At 40.4% G+C, this 22,274-nt stretch overlaps 2 protein-coding genes across 2 annotated transcripts; both read right to left on the minus strand.

Moving 5' to 3' along the window:
• Positions 1-4,472: 4,472 nt before the first annotated feature.
• LOC149242187 (putative indole-3-pyruvate monooxygenase YUCCA3) lies at positions 4,473-6,489 on the minus strand. The gene is made up of 3 exons (XM_089370784.1): positions 6,292-6,489; positions 4,770-4,892; positions 4,473-4,667 (listed from the first exon to the last, which is right to left on the minus strand). Exons 1-3 carry the CDS (start codon positions 6,487-6,489, stop codon positions 4,473-4,475), a joined length of 516 nt encoding a protein of 171 aa, XP_089226910.1.
• LOC149242188 (uncharacterized) lies at positions 6,489-7,394 on the minus strand. Its single transcript, XM_089370785.1, has 2 exons — positions 7,316-7,394; positions 6,489-7,183 (listed from the first exon to the last, which is right to left on the minus strand). The coding sequence occupies exons 1-2, from the start codon at positions 7,392-7,394 to the stop codon at positions 6,489-6,491; spliced, it is 774 nt and encodes a 257-aa protein (XP_089226911.1).
• Between the last annotated feature and the right edge of the window lie 14,880 nt (positions 7,395-22,274).

The following is a 22,274-nucleotide window of genomic DNA, read 5'->3' on the forward strand; positions in this document are numbered from 1 at the left end:
AATGGACAGAATTCGCTACGAAATGGCTGATAAATCACACGCTACGAAAAGGTGGAAACATCATTACGCTGCCAAATTGGCCAATCAGACTGCGCTGCGAAACTGCGCAAAGGACCAATGACGAAAACAGGACATGACATGCCTTAAAGAACTATAATGAAGGGTGACTAACGGTTTTTTGCAATGATTCACATCAATACCTTTTTAAAACATGATCCCTAACACACACAAGACTATAACCATTCATCACACATGACAATGAAATTTTTTAGTTTGGAACAACATTATGTACATGGACTAAAATTCTAAGTGATAACAGTGGCACTATCAACTATAGAGGTAGAATACATGGCAACCACTCATGCAAGCAAGGAAGCAGTTTGGTTTCAGAGATTGTGTTCAAGTATGGGGTTAGTACAGGGAGCTATAAGGATAGACTGTGATAGCCAAAGTGCAATTTTCTTGGCAAAGAACCATGCTTACCATTCAAAGAAAAAGCACATTGATGTTCAGTATCACTTTGTGAGGGATAGGATAGAAGACAAAAAGGTGTTGCTGGTAAAGGTGAAAACTTTCAAGAATACTACAGATGCATTGAAAGAATATGTGAGCTCTGAGAAGTTCTCTTAGTGTAGAGAAACAATGGGCATTTCAGGGCTGGAAAAATGACTAAGCTCTCCTGTGGCCCCCTATGGAAAGAAAACAACAAGTGGGAGAATGTTGGGTTGTGTTATACTCTTTCCACGAATAACCCACGTAGTGAACCGGGGGGTTAGAAGGGGGGCAAAGCCCCCCCTTCATTGTGCCAATTGCGTAGCAGGGGAGTCATAGGGGGGGCGGCAGGCCCCCTTGTTTGGGGCAGTGCCCCGAGAAATTTTTTTTTGGACCCTATATTAGGTTGGGAGAACCTACCTATGGGTTTCAGTCGATGGTTTTGGACGTGATGGTTTTCAGTCCATGGTATTGGATGTTTTGGCATGTATAAATATGTATTATAACATTGAAACGAATACAATGAAAACTCAAGTTGGTAGTCCCAGTTTTGGGATCCAGGGGAAAATCTTTGTGTATCTGTGTTTTATGTGTTATGCTCTCGCATTATTTATTTTCTGTGTTTTAGAATTCGTATGTAGGTAATTTCTATATGCGGTTAAAACCTACATAAAATGCATGAAAATGAATTAATAAGAGTGTTTGAAAGGGAGTGTCAGTGAGTTATAGGTGTGTTAAGGAGTGAGTGACAATGTATGCTATGTAGTGCCAGGCAGGCATGCCAAGATGTGTTAGGTTCTAGGGTGTATCAATGTGTGTCAAGGAGTGTTATGGAGTGCCATGGAAACACAAGGGAGAACTAGTTCAAAATGCATGGAATGAATGAATGTGAGTTTGTGATAGGGACTTTTAGTGAGTTTCAACTGTGTTAAGGAGGGAGTGATAAGGTTATATGCCAGGAAGTTCCAAGGCATGATAGAGTGCCAGGGAATGTCAGGGGGTGGTATGGTGTGCTAAGGACTACCAAAGCATGTCAAGGAATGCAGGGGTGCTAACATGTTCCACATAGTGCCAAGGGACTGCTAGATGCGTCAGGTGCTATGTCATATTAAGATGTAAACTACGATGCTCACTTATTTTATGGCCACGGTTGGACGTGAGCCTTGACATCGTAACTTGTAACTTGTTAATTGGGATAAGTTGAAATTGTACATGAGTAACCTAAGATGAGTTATATTTAGTTCTCAGGTGAATAATGAATAGTCTATTTTTAGTAACCGTAACTTGGTCAAGTTTTTTTAGTCAAGGACAGATTTGGTTGGGTTCCCAAGTCCCAGAAAAAGTAAGGGTAGTTGTGAGGGAATGATAGCTAAGGCGTTCTAGGGAGGGTGAAGGAATTAAATGGCATGCTTACACATGCCAGAAATTATCAATGCATGTTGAGGAGTGTTACAAGGTGTTAAGGAATCACAAGGGACAATTAGGTCAAAATGCATGGAAATGAACAAATAACAGTGTGTGTGAAGCAGTGTCAACGAATTCCTAGTGTCTCAAGGACAAAGTGTGTTAGAATAAGGTCAAAATATGACTTGTATGAGGGAAGCCTATGCCATTATAATAAGGGGTTGGTCAAAGAAATTTTAGATCATAAAGGGAGACTTTGCATTGGGCACAACAATGTTTTTCCAATGACTTGGTTGGGTTCCTAAGTTGTAAAGAAAGTAAATCTATCTATGAGGGAATGACAACAATGGAGTGCCAAGGTGTGCTAGGGAATTATAAGAAGTACTAACACATCCTAGATAGTTCCAAGGCATGTTAGGTATGACAAGACAAGTCAACTATTAAGGCATGCCAGGATGTGCCAGTTGCCAAGGTGTGACATGTAGGTTTTAACCCGTACAGAAATTACCTACATACAAATTCTAAAACACAGAAAATAAACAATGCAAAAGCGTAACACATAAACCAAATATACACATAGATTTTCCCTTGGATCCCAAAACCGGGACTACTAGCTTGACTTTTTATTATGTTCCTTTCAATGTTACAATACATATGTATACATGTCGAAGCATCCAATACCATGGAACGAAAACCATTGCGTCCAAAACCATGGACTGAAAACCATAGGTAGGTCCGCCCAACCTAATATAGGGTCCAAAAAACAAAATTTCACAGGGCGTTGCCTCAGACCCAGCAGAGGGGGGCTACCTGCCCACCTAAAACCCCCCTGTGACCCCCCTGTGACCCCCCTGCTACCCAATCGATGCAACGAAGGGGGGGCTCCGTGGTGGGCTGCAGTATTGCCGCAATACTGCTGCAACTCCTGGGACTCCCTTCTTTACTTTTATCAACCTGGTAGTTCGTAACAAACTTGGAAGCGGCGGTGCACCGTAGTCAAAGGAAGCGAACTCAAAGGAAGGTAGTCTACTTGCAGGAAGAAGCTGAAAGTGGAAAAGGAATGCAAACCTTAGCAAACCCGAGTTTTACAGACTAACCCTACTGGTGCGAGGAAAGAGATGAAAGCAGTGGAAATGGATGCCATTGACTTCTAGAAATGTAGAATGCATGTGACTAAGCTACTCTTGCAGTGAAATATGAAAAGGAATGTCTTTGTATTTTTGAGTAATCTTGTAGAATTATTATGCATGTTCTTAATTGTTTTGATTGTGCAGAGGTTGATTGATGGAAGGAAATGGTGAGGGCACTTGCAGGAAGTTGGGAAGGTGAGAAGAGGGCCTAAGGGGTCCCTAACACCCTTCCAGAGAGTTTCACAGTGATCAGATCTTGAAAAACCACTCTCGTGATCTTCTACAGGAAGTTTACAGGGGTTCTACAGGATGTTCCGAAAGGAGAGTTTGGAGGATTGAAGGTGGAAGAAAGGTGGAGAAGTGGAGATGGAGGTTGGATGAGGGTGTGAAGAGGTCTAAGACTTCGAAATTGGAGCTGAGAAGTGATGAGGATGGATGGATTTGTTCAAGGCTGAATAGAGCAGCATTGCACAAAAATATGGAGGTTAGGTCAAAGTGAGGAAATGTGGCAAACGAAGGGAAATAATCTGAGCTAGGGGATGGATCAGGTTGCGCTAATGGAGGAAGGGTAGGCATGGAGGTTTCTTAGGTGTTTTGCGCACTACTTCTTGAAACTGACCAAACAAAGATCATGCAAACCAAGTATCTAGCTATTCTAACCTAATTTGACCTAGAACAATGTAAACTTTGAAACAGGAACTATAAACTCAAAACGGGAACTCTGGCCCAAAAACCCCAAAAAAACCACAAAAACAGTGCTCAAAACGAAAAGTGTGTATACTGGAACGATGTTTTTTTTTAGGTGTCAATTTTGCGGCTGTTTTAAAAATGGCAGCGACTACGAAATTTTCTACGAAATTTTCTTGCAAAATATAGCTTCAGAAAGAAAGTGTTGATACTGGAATAATGTTTTTTTTTTTTAGGTGTCAATTTTGCGGCTGTTGTAAAAATGGCAGTGACTATGAAATTTTCTACGAAATTTTCCTGCAAAATATAGCTTCAGAATCGACCCGCCGCCGGTCGGGCGGGCCGGGGCAGCCCGGGGGTGCCGCTGCGTGGAATTGGTAATGTGGATCGTAATTTGATGTGTGGATTACCAATTCAGAGGAATATCCATAGATCGCAACTTTTGTTCAGAGGAATATCCGATGCGAAAATGGGTAATGTACACGGAGCGCATGGGATAATCTCAGTTCTGCGCCATTAGAGTGTTTGGCTCTTTCAGGTTTCTTTCAATACCACGATACAAGTTTGTACTTAAAGAAAATTAATTCTCTTGAGCAAGATTATTTCCATCGCAAACAGTCGGTACATCGACCTAGAAATCCCCTGCTGTGTAAAAAGTGTCTCGCAGAAAATGGACACTGTTGACATACATATTACCAAAATGAAACCAAAAATTCAGGCAGTGGGTGTTTCGTGTCCGGCCTGGGCGGGCAAAAAGATTTATGCCAATACAAACTGTTGTTTCCTTCCTGCCCTTAGTAGCCTGCCTATGTCTTGAGCAATGCGTCGTGCGTCTAGTGATGCTCCTAGCAACCCCCGCCTGGTGAATCCTACTGAATACAGCCTGTTTTCGCCCTTCGAACTGTCGGGAAACGGCGTCTTGGGCATTCCATCATCTGAAAAGAAATCGGAATCCTGGAGAAAACATAATTATGTTCATGAGCAACTCAGAAATGCAAACAAAGCTTTAAATATATTGAATTAATTACTCAGGTTATGTAATAGATATTTGTTTACCTTGAGCCAGTTGAGCACATTACTTCTATACCCGATGCACAGAATCACAAAGTCAAACTCTAACTTTTGTCTGTCTAGAAATTTAGCACCACATGGCGTGAGGCAGCTTATCGCAGGCAGAACCTGTGCAGTTGCAGGGCATCACGTTATTATGTTAGTCACAGTGACTGAAATCCAACTAGGGATACATACAGAGTTATGGATCAGAGGGGAGGACCAATTTATTGTTAAACTAAATCCCTTGTATAATTTGCAACATATCATAGACGAACAACTACAACTATTTCACATAAATACCAAGCTTGATGATTACCAGCCAAAACCCAAACCATAATGCAACCACAAGTCAAAGACAAAAATAACTGACAACGTCCAATACAATGATATCAATTCCAAGCATAAAAATGATAATTACAAACCAAAACCAAAAGCATAAAAATGATAATTACAAACCAGATTGTGAGTTAATTGCAGTTGTATTATCTATGGACGGGAGTAAAATGACTACATTTTTCCCAAAGGTATCAATCACTTCTTTCTCCAAAATTCGAGGTTAAAAAAGAGAAATTTCAGAGACAAGAAGAGTCTACTAATTTTCTTGTTTCCATGGATATCGAAGTAAAGAATGAGATTGTGGTATCTTGACTTGGCATGTGAAAATTGATGTAGATTGTGACCCATTGACTTGTCGTGGAAAACTTTAGCATGAAGCTTGCTTGTAATCATTTGAGAGGAGCAACATAATATTTTTTTTCTTTTTTCCATTTACGAATACCTGCAAATTACGAATCCACGTACCAAAGCATGCATTGAAGATCTACTATAAATATGTGTAGAGACTTTTATGTGGAATAAAGAGCGGTGGTTGTGTTTGGCATAGTTGTGCATATTAGCTGAAGCTTAACAGAGGATTAAATTGATAGACTACATGGTCGGACAAAGGCACAACTAGGAGCATTGTCGTGTCAGGTCCAATTTGAATGGGATGAAAGAGTCAGACCTATTGTCTAAGAACATGTGCAGCATGAAGACTTGCATTGAAAACATTATCATGCAACTGCAATTAAATCGCAATCTGGTTTGTAATTATCATGATAAAATGATAATTCCAAGCATAAAAATGATAATATATCAAAGTAAGATGACAAAGGTGTCGATTCTTTTGATTGAAGAAAGATTTAAAAAAAAAATCATGATCCAGTGAACATATACCGTATGCATTAATGGCTTCCAAAATGTTCTTTCGTGACTTGACTATTGTCAGATTGTCAATGTCATTTGAAAAATTCTCTCTAATTCATTAAGTAATGGTTTGTGAATTGAATTTAGTCTCATTCAGAAGACTCCCACTCATTTAGATATGTAGATATGTCGTCGCATACGGAAATAAATAATAAAACGAAATTTCATTATTGTAATATAGTTAGGTCCTCGTCAGATATTTCGTCGTATGTAGAAATGTAAAAATACGTAAAATTACAGTATATGAATTTACTTAATGTGATAGAAATGTAAAAATTACAATACGTAAAATTGAATCAATAAAATATAATGAATCGTAAAAGCAGAACTGTTTGGGCAAGTGAAGCTTCAAACGGTTATAGGTTCTCTGTTGCCAAAGGGAAACAAGGCAGTCTGCTTTCTCCAGAATAACACAGGAAACGCCCTGTTCTCTGAGGCAGGCCGCCGTGGCAAGCCCTGGATTACCAATTCCACGCATCAAATGACGATCCACATTGCCAATTCCATGCAGCGCCACCCCCGGGCCGCCCCGGCCCTCTCGACCGGCGGCGGGTCGATTCCGGGAATCTTAGTGCGCTTCATGTTTTCCTCTGTGATCCCCATTATACAAGGCATCCACTTGTACATCGTCTTCACTTGTTCCTCTGAAAACCCGAAACCCTGGAGGTTCTGCAATTTACGGACTGTATTATCTCTCGCCGTTGAAATAATAAGCTGGAAAACATAGGCAAACATCTTGGAAGCCTTCGTAAGCCCTAAATTTCCTGCCAGTTCAAACGCTTCAGTAATATGTTTCGCTGAAGTTATAAGCAGGCGGGGCTGTTTTGTTAGCAGCTCTGATAAGGCGTTGCCTTGGAATCCGTATTCCCGTAAAAGTGGCACGGAATTTTTCATGGTGTCATCCAGATTCTTGTTGAAAATCCTTGCATTCGCCGAGATGATTTTCCTTAAATCTTCCTCTCGAAGGAATGTTCGAAACAAGGAAATCTTAGGCTTGAGATTGCTTTCTGCATTGAGTTGCAGCAGACGCGGATTGGAAAGGAATGCGGTTCGAGTCTGAGCTTTACTCAAGCCGCAATCCTTGAACAATTGGACGATATTTTCCAAAGACTCGGTTGATTGCCTGTTAAGTATATTGTTGCAGTGCTTGAATCCTGTGGTGATGTTGGTCTCTGTTAAGCCACATTCATTTTGAAGAAACTATGTGATGCTACCCTTCTCTGGAGTTGGTTGAGTGCTGAAAGTGGCAATGTTTGGGTTGGGTTTGGGTTTTAGATTTACACAGTGTGAGGCAAGCGACGCACCAGAAATTGCAACGGAAATGTATTGCCATGACAAGGCTTCCAATCTCGTCAAACGGTTCTGGTACTGTGTATGAAACATAGTGCCGTTGCCGCGCACAGCGCTACCCCCGGGCCGCCCCGCCCTGCCCGACCAGCGGCGGGTCGATTCCTGGAATCGACCCGCCGCTGGTCGGGCAGGGCGGGACGGCCCGGGGTGCTGCTGCCGCGCGCAGCGCCACCCTCGGGCCACCCTGCCCGCCCGACCAGCAGTGGGTCGATTCCGGGAATCGACCCGCTGCCGGTCGGGCGGGGTGGGGCGGCCCGAGGGTGGCGCTGCGCGCGGCACCAGCACCCCGGGCCGTCCCGCCCCGCCCGACCGACGGCGGGTCGATTCCCGGAATCGACCCGCCGCCGGTCGGGCGTGGCGGGTGGCCCAGGGTGCCGCTGCCGCGCGCAGCGCCACCCCCAGGCCACCCCACCCCGCCCGACCTGCAGCGGGTCGATTCACGGAATCGACCCGCCGTCAGTCGGGTGGGGCGGGGCGGCCCGGGGGTGGCGCTGCGCGCGCATTGGGCACTTAATTTAGCGCAAGGTATTAGCACACGGTTGATTCAATCACACGGTCGCCATAACCCTCCGTCATCGTTTGAATTTTGAACAAAAGGATTATATTCTCGCCACTGTAACCATAACTTTAGTCATCTCTTGAATTTTGAAGCAACGAATTTTATTTTCAAAATATCATATGAATTTTGAAGCTGGTAAATATGCCTTCTGGCTGAAGGCAAAATTTGATGACTTTACTCCCAACTATTACTGTAGTTTGTGGCTAAAACGGTGTTGAACGAGATATTATATTTAAATAATTGTGAAGATCAGTATAATTTTGCAAGTTCTTTGTTTGAACGGAATATTTTATTTAAATATATTCGGAGGTTAGTATAATTCTCAAAATTTATGTTTGAAGGAGATATTATATTTAAGTAAGTTCGGAGGTCAACATAATTTTGAAAATTGTTGTTTGAACGAAATATTACATTTCAGAGGTTAGTATAATTTTGAAAATTCATGTTGTGTAACTTTAATATGATTTTTTTTAAGGATTTGAGTAGGCATAACCGTTATGTATATTTTAGTTTTATATTTAATAAGTGATGATGATCAAGTAGACTATTAATGACTATATAATAATTATGATATTATAAGTGGGGAAAAGTAAGGGGCTTAAGAGACTTCTTTATTATTATTATTTTTATCTATCTTATTTTATTATCTTCACTTTTTTCAAGTTATGAATAGGGGAGAAAATCAGTTTCTAGATTTAAACCATTACTCATATATCTTAACAAGGTGTCTCCCGTACATTCTTGGAACAAAAAGACAAGGTGTCTCCCCTCCATTCTTGGAATAAGAAGAAGGATTCAGGGGAAGTTGCTAGGGGGATGCATGAGAGAATTCAAATAGGAGGAAACAAACTAGGAAAAAAGGAATGAAAAGAGAAGTTTAAGAGAAGAGAATGGGATAAAATGAAGTGAAACAAGTATATAGACTAGATCAACTCTTAAAAAAGGTGGATCCATTTTCAACATTGTCCCTCCTAATGTGCGTCTAGAAATAAAACAATTGGATGTGAAGGTGGGAGAATAAAGTATTCATTGTTTGATTCGAAATTACTTGAAGATTTGGGTAGATGTGTTCAATATTGGTAATATGTGATTTTCGCATTGATTTTTAAGTTAATCATTATTTTTTGAAAAAAAAAGTAGTTATTATTATCTTTTTGACATGAAATTCATAAAAAAAACTATTATTTGACCATTTTTAGTTAATATTTTTGTATAAAAATTGTGATTTTGACATGTTAACTAGCAAAAAATTATCAAAACGTTTAGTTTTTTTGTTATATTTATGTTAAAAATGGTTATTTTTTATGTCCATTGTTAAAAAATGTTGTTTTTTAGAAACAATTATTTCATGTGGATTGAAAAATTAATTAAGGATGTCTAAATATGTAGATTATCTAAAATTCAAACTATCGACTTTCTAATTTAAAAACGCAAAACAATAAAAACCCCACTAAAAAAAAAAAAAAATTAAGATAGAGAACAAGCAAATATGAATACAATGACGACTTCAAAACTATCAAATTTAGAAAATATTTTTTTCCATTTCACACACTAGAAAATTTAAAGTCAAAAAATAGGTCTTTTAAAAAAAGGGTGTGATGCAGAATACTCACTTTTTAAAATCAGGATGAAAATCACTACCATTCACTACCATTCTAAAGACAGTAAAAAAACATATAATAGTACATAGAGGAAGACCTGGCACTTGGGTTGGGCCCAACCCCAAGAGCTACAAGCTCCTAAAAGAAGCTCAGAACTGATGCAACATAACACTGGTTTCCATTACATAGAAAACAACCATGTCCAAAATGTGTTATAGCAGAAGCTCCAAAATGGGCTCAGAAACAAAGCAGCACTATAGTACGAAATACAAATGTTCAACAAGTAACCTATGAAGGCTGGAAGACTTCCTACTTATGCCCTATGAGGACCTCCAGCAGTCCTCCTTAATTCAAGGGGCTTGGCTGCTCAAAACTGCAGTACTCAGCCACCTCATAAAATCTGCTCGGCTGCCTTTGGAAATCAACTTTGGTGGGCTGCTGAACTCCGATTTGATGGTGGAGAACTCAAATCCTTCTTACAAATCCTCAGCCTTGGCCCCTCATATTTGGCTATCAAATGGTCCATAAATTCTTGACCTTGGTCCAAAATTTGTCCAAAAATCTGCAAAAAACACGTATTAGCCTTCATGGTCAAGTGACTATTCTCATTCATTCAATTAACATTAACAAACTTCGAAAGCATACATAAACTATGAAGAATGGTGCATAAATGGAGAACAATAGGCAAAATTAGCCCAATAAGTTATCCATTTTTGGGGCTTATCATCTCCCCCCTGCTAAATGGGTTGCTCATCCTCTGAGCAACTAATCTAGCTCATCATCCTTGATAGCTTTGACCGCCTCGCTCATGTCCCAGGCCTCCGAGGTGATGTCTTCTTCTCGGTCATGAAATCTTGCTTTTCTTTCCACTCCCTCCCACTTCCTGTTTTCTTCTTCTTCCTTGACTCCTTCGAGCAATCCCAAAAGCAAGGGAGGACTGAACTTTAGGCTGATCCAATTGGCATGTAGATTTTGCATTGAATATTTATAGAGGGGTACCCTTGCCAAGGCCTCCCTCATCCTGGTTGGGGAGTTGTATTATCTTATTTTCAAACTATGGGGCAGTGTGTTCCACCTCCTTGTGCAAACATGCATGCAGGTATACCCCAACAGTCTTTCCATGTCCTCAAAGTGGGCAATGGCTTGAGCTTGTCCTTCAATGTAATCTGGTAAAACCTGAGGGTTGTTGGACAAGTGCTGATGGGCACATATTAGAGTTGATCTATCCTTTGGTTCTGCTCTGATCATGAGTGGTTCACTAAGCTCCATGTTCATAATATCCTAATTCTCTGCTGCCCTCTTTTCCTCATGATTTAACTAAGAGGCCATGGCCATAAGTTGCACATCTCCCAATGTAGCATTGGGATCCCAAAGAGTCATATTTGGAAGGGCCAAGTTGTGTAAATAGAATTTGGATAACTTAGCCTTATCTTCTGCTGAGCTGCTGTCACACAAGGTCATGAATTGATGGTAGCTTTGAAATGGAATGGTGCCCCTTTGGGCCAAGGTGTTAATCTGGAACTGCAACCATTGATCTTTAAGATATAGGGCATATGACTTGGCAGGTTGCCTACACTGCAAGGCCTCCATTGGCCAGATGGCCATGCAGGCTAGTTGGGCTTCCTTTTCTTGTACCTGTTGCTTTAGAGACTCTATTTCCTCAGCTGCCTATGACTCCTTCTCCTGTAGCTATTTTGTTAGCGCCTCAAGCTCGGCCTGCAGCCCGTCCACTTTCTATTGTTCATCAGAGGTTTCTTTGTCTGCTGGAGGCTTTTCCTGCTATTGTTTTTCTCCTAGAATGGAGGGCCTGTCTTCCTTATGAATTCCCTGTAGCCGTAGATGTTTTTTCAGCAGCTTGTTCTCTTCCTGTAGTTTCGCCCTCTCACTGCTTTCCACATGCTTCACCATGGCCAATTCTTTCCTTGACTCCCTAAGTTGTTCTTCTAGGGGGCCTATGTCTGCCACACCCTTGGACTTGGCAATCCTCATCCAAGTGTGAGTCCTAATTCTTTCTTCTTCCTGTGCAAAGAATAGTGGCACCGCAAATTTCTGGGGAATTATTTTCCCAGCTTCTAACAGGTTATAATATGAGCCCAAGCTGGGCTGAGGGCTTGGTTCCAATATTTCCTCTGTCTTTTCTTCTTCTTGTGATTGTTTGGCTGCCTTTTCCTCCAATTTCTTGGTCTCTTTTAGCTTAGCCCGAGTTTCCTGTAGAGATTTCTCAGCTTCTTGTAGAGTTGTCTTTGAGTCCATTTTCTTCATTCTCTCTCTCCAGGTGGAATTTTTTGGGCTTTCTCGTTCATAGGTGACCGATATCTTTTAAGGAGACCCTTCTTTTGGTTTAGGTGTTGTGTCCTCAATGATAATTGGCTCCTTTAACTGCGGCTAGGGTCTGCCTACTTTGATCTGTGTGCTCCTTCTTACTTTCAAGTACATGCAGGTTTGTCTCTTTCGCTTCCCCTTTTGTTTTGGAGGTGTTTTTAAGGTGGAAAGCACAACTGTTGCCTCTGTTGCCAATATTTCAGGTGATTTCCCCCTTTGTTGTTCTTTTTCCATGCTTCATGTAAAAGTCCCTGTGTCAATTGTTTCTGTCTGTATTCTGGCCACTTCAGGATCTGTCTTTCCCTTTTGTTTTGGTGTGACTACTTTGGCTATGACAACCTTCAGTTGGGGTTTTTTTGCCTTCTCTGCTCTCCTCTACATTCTCTCTTCCCTTGGGGTTTGTGCTATTGTTTCCTGCTATGTTTTAGGCTCAGCAATCTGGCCCTCTCCCCCTTTTTCCTTCTGTCCTTGTTGTGCTTGAATGTCTTCTGTTCCTTCACCATTAGTTTTCTTACCTTCTTCAGTGTGTCCTCCCTCCTCACTGCTAGATGAGGTGATGTCTTTGCCCAGGATTCCAATATCGTCACCCTGGGACATGTTTCAGAAGATTTCCCAAGATATGGGGACAGTGTAGGTATGCAGGGCATCTTCCACTAATAGCTTAATGAGCCCATGATGGGCCACCTAATCTGGGGTCCCTTCATTCAATTTTGTACCACATTCAGTTAGTGACTGAAGAAGAAAATAGGGAATGCTCAGCTTCTGGGCTGAAGGTGAATCAATCCCATGCCTTAGTTCACACAACAACCTAAAATGATATCCATAGACAATGATAAACCTCCCCTCACATGTAATGTACTTCGTAATTTGGAAACTGACCTCACTCCAGAGAGGAGGCAAGCTGGTTCTCCTAACCCCGTTTTTGCCTTCTACAAGATGTTCCTCTGGTAGGAAGAATGTTTTCTTGGCAACCTAGCCTAATGACCTCTTGTCTTTGCTCCAAGGGAGCCCTAATGGAAGACCAGTGACACGACTGATGAGCTCAGGGGTAAGTTCAAGGGTCAAACCCCTAAAACTTACTGTGGCCTATGTCTTTGATTAAGGTCTTAGGGGCATCAAAAATTCCTCTATTATCTCCTCTTCATGACCCCGAATTTTGTCAAAAAATGACATCCAATTGGCCCGGGTGAAAAGTTCCACCACCTCAGGATGCTCGTGCAGTTTGTTGGTGTCCAAGGGTTCTTTCCTTATGAATCCCCCTGGCATGGTGAGAGTGTTTTTCTTTTTTCTTTGATCAAAAAAAGGAATGTTGTTTATGGTTTTCCCCCTTAACTGAAGAAGGGATTTATCGGGTATCAATATTAATTAACAGTTATTCCTTGGTTTTTGAGACTGTTGTTGCCTAGAACTTGAGTGTCTGTTTATGAAAGGAAGAGTTTCATTTTTAGAGACAGAGTACATAGCTAAATTTTCCTCCCCGTCAGATATATAGATATAGAAATTCAAAATTTTCATACATAAGTTGACCTCCATAGTTGCATATCTCCTACAAGAGAAATTTAAAAAAAATAGGAACGTGTAGGAGAATTTGGATGTAGAAACAACTGAGAAACCCAGTGCAACACACATGAAAATGTTTTACTTCCAATCCCTGGCCAGATTTTTCTCTGGTTCCCCACTCTGATATCATTCAATTCACCACCTTTTCGAATCACACCATGCATAAAGAGTTTTTTGAGCCTACCTCCCTTGGAGCTCCAAATTCGATGAAGAAAAATCCCAGGCTTCCCTACTCTGGAATGTTGTGTAGGGTTTCCTGTAGAACCCTTCTTGTAGAAGACTCCTCGGTTCTTGTAGAATATCTCTGCGGAGGATGCATACTTCAGTCAAGGACGTCACAAGTACAAATGAACAGAGGGTGGCGTGAGTTTCAGCCGAGCATCTTTTAACTGCGGTGTAATTCATGGTGAGAGGATGAGGTGGTCGAGTTGAATCGTTTATCCAACATCATGGCCATAATTTCTCTGCATGTCTCTAGCCGCCATCACCTCCACTCTGCCTTTAACCACTACCACCACTGCCAGTCTTGATGATTTCTCCCTGAGTGGACACTTCACACGTGTTGGTTGCACGTCTCGTCAGAAATTTGAATGTAACTGAGCTTGTTCAGATCCCAAGAGGCTATGTAACTGGCCAAGGGTGGCCAGTTGACTGGCCACCAATTCCATTCTATCCAACCATTTCCATAGGCATGTAGCTCTTTAAAATATAGTTTATGTAATTGACGAATGAGTTTAGACACTTACGTGCGTGGTCACGGCCACATTATGCAGATTTTAGGTCTCAGAACCATTTCTTCATTTGTTGCTGCTTCCTGCACGGGTTTTGGAACCCAATCCTTCAGTCGTTGACACTACATGCACATGTTTCGGAATCAATTCCATTGTTTGCTATCGCTGCATGCTCAGGTCATGCTGGGTTTCGACTGCTGATGATGTTTTCACATTCAAGACGAGCTCTTTGCATGTCTCCTTTGTTGTTTTTCGGTTGTCCTTGTCTCTAGAGTATGTCTTCCAGAGGGATCAGCTGCTATAGGATTCCTGTAGGATGCCTTGTGGTTGCTTCTCCTCTGGGGATGCAAGCTAAACGAGCAGGGCTATATTGCTGACCAGGGATGTGGCTGATGAGGATTCCAGATGGAGATTGATAGGTAGGGAGAGAGAAACACCACTGCTAGATTTGTCACTCAAAGTTCTTGATGGCAGTATGAGGAGAATGTAGGAATTTACAGGGTAAGTTCCTCAGACAAAACACCAAAGGACACCGCTCACAAACAGATCATAGATCAATACACTAGTACTTTTGTCATGGTTAAAACCATCAAAGAGGGAAACAGGCCACGGCCTGAGCCAACATGGCCACTTCAGGCAATTTATTAATAAAAGAATGAAAATTTACATAGGCTTCTCTCATGAATGGTTAACCTACAAATGACCCTCCATGCTCTTTAAATAGAGATCATGGACCAATCGGGTGTTAAGCCACGGATCATGTGTCGTTAATACCGAGGAGAGAATGAACCATCAGATCACTACATATCGTGACCGTCGAATTGTAAGTTACAAAATGTACATAGTAAAGAAACACACTTTACCTAACTCTATACTAGACCAAGTTATACTTAACTATTTCCTATGTGTCGGAATATCCTAACATCCCCCCTTAAGAACAACTTGGGATAGGATTGAAGGATTTACAAATATGACACAATAGGAGAAGGAAGGAGGCACTAGAGCCTATCCCCCCTTAGTGACAACTTCCTGAACTCCAACCATAAATCGAAGTTTAGTAAACTTTGCCTCTGTGAGAGCCTTTGTAAAGATGTCTGCAAATTGATCATCTGTTGAACAATATTGCACTTCAAGAACATGGTCGTGAATGAGCTTTCTGATGAAGTGGATGTGCAATTCAATGTGTTTGCTGCGCTGATGTTGGACTGGATCTTTGCATAGTTGAATGGCACTTTGATTATCACACCAAAGTGTAGTCGGATGTTGCTGCTGAAAGCTAAACTCTGACAGGATATGACGAAGCCACAAGGCTTCCTTACTGGCTTCTACGGCACCACGATACTCTGCTTCTGCTGAAGAAAGAGAAATGGAACCTTGTTTCTTGCAAGCCCAGGTAATAGGTCCTGAACTAAGAGCGAACACATAACCTGCAGTAGACTTCCGATCATCAAGGTCACCAACCCAATCGGAATCAGTGAAACCAACCAATAGAGGAGATGCTTCGGCACTGTAATGAATCCAAACTAAACTTTACCTCGAACATAATGAAGTATTCTTTTACCTACTTTCCAATGACTTTCATGTGGGTTTTTCATAAACCAAGAAACAAGGCCAACAACAAAGGAAATTCAGGACGAGTATGGGTTAGATACAAAAGTTTTCCTACAAGTTGATGGTAGAAGGTAGCATCAACTTTAGGAGTAGTACAAGCGACTGAAAGTTTGACATGAGAATGAAATGGAGAAGGGGTTGGCTTACAGTATTCCATGTGAAAATGGCGTAGAATATCATAGGCATACTTGGACTGTTGGATATAATACTGAGAGGGGGGTGGTGAATCAATATTATCACATCAATAAAAAATTTTCATTTCCATATTCAGATTCATATATGGTACTTCCACAACTTCTTATGATTCAATTAGTTGATCCTTAATGAGTGCATTAGAACATTATCAACCATATTAACAGTAAACAGGTGCAGTAAAATAGAACAGATCATCACACATAAGCGACACACATGAACACCATGATATAAGGTGGAAACCCAATGTGGGAGAAAACCACCTGCTGCAAGTCATCTCAATCTTCTTCTTAATAAGAAAATCCTTTTACAATATTTATGTACTGGTGCAGTCTTATACCAATAGGCAGGCTTCTAGCTGTAGAGAGCTACAACCCTCTCTCGTTCTCCAGTCTCTCCTGGAAGGGAGCTACAACCCCCATAGTTCTTGTACTAGCCGATCCATTTACTAGTACGCAGGCTGCTACCTGTTACAATGCTCCAAAGTTTTCAACTGCTACTGGAAGGGAGCTACCACCCCCTTAGCTCTTTTACTAGCTAAGATACTAGTACGTAGGTGCTGGCCTACAATCTTCTCTCCTCCAAGTACCACATTTCATACATTTTCATACTGGATACTCCTGAAGCACAACACATAATCTGAAAGGCCATGTTTCATCCAATTTTCATACTGGACCCATTAATATCATTGAAGCACATAATCAATCAATCTTCTAAATCACCCAAACACCACATCAATACATATACAAGGATAATATATGTGTTAGCACCCAGATCTAGTCCATCAGATCACATAAATATGAGTCATTATGATCCTGATCCAATATTAGTTCTCATCCATCAATACTGAAGCTAAACACAATCAACCAAATAGGATATGCAGAATACTGACACCTTTAAACTGTCATCAGAACCCATCAACAACCAGAACCACCTGTGACTTCAAATATCATAGCTCAAATTGTATACGGTACTACAATGAACCAAACCTGCATATATACGCGCTTACACCAAGGCCAACCCACATACAGATCTATAAATATTCAAACATGACTTGCAGCGATTTCAAACTTAAGTTATACATAGTTCAGATCATTTTTCAATATACAGATCTAGAATAAGCATAATCAAATATATAGAGATAGTTCATTTCAAACCATTTGATCCCGATCTATCCTTAGATCTTGTTCTCCATCAACCGGTGAGATCCCTCTTTAGCTTAGATCCAGATCTGCACCATAACCCAATCACAGTATTCCAGATCTAGCACTTTATCAGATATTCAATAATTCAGATGATGCTTTGCCAAATTATCTCCTTCCTCTTTTATAGTCTTAGGCCTTTCACAATACCACGGTCCAAAACCATAATAACACAATATCTTGGACCCAATACTTGGGATCAACACTTTTGGATGCAATACCATGGACCAAAACCATAGGATCAAAAACTGTCGGACTAATACCATGAACCAACCATGAAAGTGCATGAGATCAACACTTTTGGATGCAATACCACGAACCAAAACCATAGGATCAAAAACTGTCGGACTAATACCATGAACCAACCATGAAAGTGCATGATCTTTTCTCTTGCATGAAGGGAACTTTTCTCTGCATGAAAGTGCGTGAATTTTTCTCTACATGAAATAAACTTTTCTCTGCATAAAAGTGCGTGAACATTTCTCTACATGAAATAAACTCTTCTCTGCATAAAAGTGCGTGAAATTTTCTCTGCATAAAAGTGCATGAACTTTTCTCTACATGGAATAAACTTTTCTCTGCATAAAAGTGCGTGAAATTTTCTCTACATGGAATAAACTTTTCTCTGCATAAAAGTGCGTGAACTTTTCTCTACATGGAATAAAATTTCTCTGCATAAAAGTGCGTGAAATTTTCTCTACATGAAGGAAACTTTGTTGCACTATAATTTATCATTTCTGTGATTTTCCATCAAGGACAACACTTGTCTCATAATGCCAACAATCTCCCCTTTGGACTTGTCATACTGAGAATTTTCATCTGATATCTCTTCTGTAGATTCATCTAGATATATATAAGTGAGTTGGTTGCCATCAAGTACAACACATGCATCATAATGCCAACAGTCTCCCCCTTTGGACTTGATGGCAAAAATACCAAATCACTCTCCCCCTTTGACATCAAGGGCAAAGGGCGGACCAAGATATTCCCTTCCTTTGCTGTCCATACTCCCCCTAAGTGCCTGCTGAAATTTCTGAATGAGCTCCCCCTTTGTATATGCCAAGGTGTACCAATCTGTCCATGCTCCCCTTGAGTACATGCTGAAGTCTCTACTCTGCTGAAGTGTGTTGTTCATGCTCCCCCTGACTATAAGAAAAGTCTGCAAAAAGATGTTTTACAAGAAGAACATGACTCTATCATAAATGACCTTCCTATCACCAAGGTCTCATACATACATCCATTTCCCAACCAAGTGGGGATATACTAGAATTGACTCATCCACCCAACCAAGTGGGGATACATCAAAGGTTTACACATGATAAAACAAGAACATTGCATTTTCATCCCAAGCATAGTGGGGAAACCAATATAGGCCGTTACATGACCTTGACACCATAAAAGAGATACATGACATAGAGACGAAATATCTAGAGCAAGACTTATGAAAGTCACAAATAACTCATAGCAGCAGCATCTGTCAAACACTTTTTTAGATTAGCAACCATGATGTCCTTTTGTTATCTTTCTGCACATGTTCTAACCAAAACAGCTCATGTACACGAACCAAGAGCTTCTAAGGTAATGCCAACAATGCATTATTAGAAGTTAATCTGCTCCCCCTGAACCTGTGCCAGATGGTCTCTGTCAGACCCATATCAGACTCTTCGCACCCAGAGTCTGGCCCACTGTTTTTATTCAAACCAACATATACGTGACTGTATCCACAGAAACTAGCGTATATACGCGGATACTCCTTGTGAAACTCGTGTATAACCAATTTCAGATCAGCAACCTGTAAATGTCCTATGACAAGGTATGTCTGCATATAGATATCAACTCATCATCATAAAATCATTCACATTATATCATATGTGTAAAACACCATAGCCATCTTATCAACAAGATCATCCATGTATCATCACTTGGGAATATCTGCATCAATCAACATATGTAAGTATCAACATATAGGTAAGAACTCATCATCATCATGTCTCCAACAACCGGCACTCTGTATCTTGAGCTCAAGATCATTTGTCTAGACTTATTTATATCATCAACATCAACAATCCTCATTCACATGAGCACAAAGAACTATAGGAATCCTGCATCATAACTGTATTATATGATCTTTATGCATGTGACGACAGCAGCATATGAGTGACTCATCATCAAGTAATGAAGATGTGTATTCAAGCTTTGTACTTCTCCTTATCCTTATGAAGATCACCATGTAAGCATCATATATGCACCATCTAAGAATCAATCCACTAATATGGTCTGAACATCAACTATGTAACCCCAAGAATCATATGGACAACTCATAACCACATCATAGCAAGATATATCATTTAGCCATATAATCTTCATCACCAAGGACTATTAACCATAATGCCCACAATGCAATATTAAAGGCATATGCTCCCCCTCAACATGTGCCATCTGTTTTACTGTTATATCTGATCAACAATAAGCATCAAGAGATCATCATCATCAAGCTAGGATCAAAACACTTCGAAACATCTTAAAAGTATCAAGACATTTCCACACATCCTCAACAGACTCTAACTATTAACCAATAGAGCAAATAATGGACTGAATCATATCAGACACTTTTTCTGAGCCTGTCCCTACTGCTTTTCCTCAGACTGACATATACGCGACTTTGCAGTGTCTATCTCGCGTATATATGCGACTTCCCTTTAAGAAACTTGCATATGAGATTCAGGACACTGAAGTTTTACACTTCCAGCTCCCTCTGATTCTGTTATGTCTGTATGTTGTGCTCTTTCTTTCTTCTTCCACATCTTCAAGTGCGATGATGATGTTTTCTCCTTTTGGTATGGTGCCCATACTTTGTTCCTGCATTCCTTAGCTATATGTCCAAGCTTGTTACATGTGTAACATCTTACATGTCTCATATTTTTTCTATAGCAATCAACATCTCTATGACCAAACATATTGCAAGCAAATCAATATCCATTAAAGTACCTTGAATGTGATGATCTTTCTGCATGATGGTCTTGAACCCTTCTTCTTCTACATCTGGCTGCAACATGTCCAAGGTTATGACATACATAACATTCAACATTATTCATAGGAGGAGTAAAAGATTTTCTTTGAAGAATTTCTTTCCTTGGTTGATGATGAGATTGACCTTTCATATCCTTATTGAGCATTTCAGATTTTGCAGTAGAGTCCGTTGTCTTACTTTGTGAACTAGATTCACCTTCAATAGATTCATGAAAACCAAGACCAGTTTTGATAGCAAGAGACCTTTGACTATTAAGAATATCATCCAAGACTTTAGTACTATCTTGAAATCGTAACAGTTTATCCTTTTCTTCTAATTTATCTTTTAGAATATTTACCTCAACTTGATGTTGCTCTTCCTTTTCAAGATACTGCTTCTTCACGTTTTCTTGAGCATTTCTTTGTTCTTCCAACTGACGTCTTAGTTCAAGAACTTCATTTTCATGAGCTTGGAGTAGTTCTTTATTATGCTTATTTGATTCTTCAAGATCTTCTTTTAGCGAGCGGATCGTGGCTTCAAGACTTTCATAGTAACTGGATCTATCTCTAAGTTTCTTGATGGTTCTGCTTCTTTCATTGACTTCATCTCTTAGTGATGTTACTTCATCCTGCAACTTTTGATATTTGTCCTTGCATAACTTCCTTACCTTGTTTCCTTCCTCTAGTTGAGCTTTTAGTTTGGCAGCTTCTTCTTTGAAGACACATTCCCTTTTGTTCAATAGATCTTGTTGATCTCTAATTTTGTCTGTAATCCTTTTAATTTCTGCCTCTATTTGATATCTTTCTTGCTCACCCATAAAAGCAAACTCAGTTGTTTCGCTATCACTTTCATCTTTTCCAAATGGATAGATAGCTGGAACATCAGAGGATAACAAATTCATACCTGATAGTTCATCTTCATTCTGAAATGATTATGAATCTGAAGTGCTTCTTCCACATAATCCCCAATCGATTCTTCCACTGTCATAGTTCTTCTGAGATGTCTTCTTTTGCTTAGGCGCTTTCTTCTTAAGCTTCTTTCCCATTGTTCCACAGATCTCCTTCAAGCGATCAAGCTTCAACCAAAGGACCTGCTCTGATACCAATTGTTGGAAATAATACTGAGAGGGGGGGGGGGTGAATCAGTATTATCACATCAATAAACCTTTTTCATTTCCATATTCAGATTCATATATGCTACTTCCACAACTTCTTATCATTCAGTTAGTTGATCCTTAATGAGTGCATTAGAACATTATCAACCATATTAACAATAAGCAAGTGCAGTAAAATAGAACAGATCATCACACATAAGCCACACACATGAACACCATGATATAAGGTGGAAACCCAATGTGGGAGAAAACCACCTGTTGCAAGTCATCTCAATCATCTTCTTAATAAGAAAATCCTTTTACAATATTTATGTACTGGTGCAGTCTTATACCAGTACGCAGGCTTCTGCCTACAGAGAGCTACAACCCTCTCTCGTTCTCCAGTCTCTCCTGGAAGGGAGCTACAACCCCCATAGTTCTTGTACTAGCCGATCCATTTACTAGTACGCAGGCTGCTACTTGCTACAATGCTCCAAAGTTTTCAACTGCTACTGGAAGGGAGCTACCACACCCTTAGCTCTTGTACTAGCTAATATACTAGTACGTAGGCACTGCCCTACAATCTTCTCTCCTCCAGGTACCACGTTTCATACATTTTCAGACTGGATACTCCTGAAGCACAACACATAATCTGAAATGCCACGTTTCATCCAATTTTCATACTGGACCCATTAATATCATTGAAGCACATAATCAATCAATCTTCTGAATCACCCAAACACTAGATCAATACATATACAAGGATAATATATGTGTTAGCACCCAGATCTAGTTCATCAGATCACATAAATATGAGTCATTATGATCCTGATCCAATATTAGTTCTCATCCATCAATACTGAAGCTAAACACAATCAACCAAATAGGATATGTAGAATACTGACACCTTTAAACTGTCATCAGAACCCATCAACAACCAGAACCACCTGTGACTTCAAATATCATAGCTCAAATTGTATACGCTACTACAATGAACCAAACCTCCATATATACGCGCTTATACCAAAGCCA

This window comes from Pinus tabuliformis, chromosome 8 (assembly GCF_031772625.1).
Source record: "Pinus tabuliformis cultivar Carrire ecotype Pingquan chromosome 8, CPIR1, whole genome shotgun sequence".
In the NCBI taxonomy this organism is placed as follows: domain Eukaryota; kingdom Viridiplantae; phylum Streptophyta; class Pinopsida; order Pinales; family Pinaceae; genus Pinus; species Pinus tabuliformis.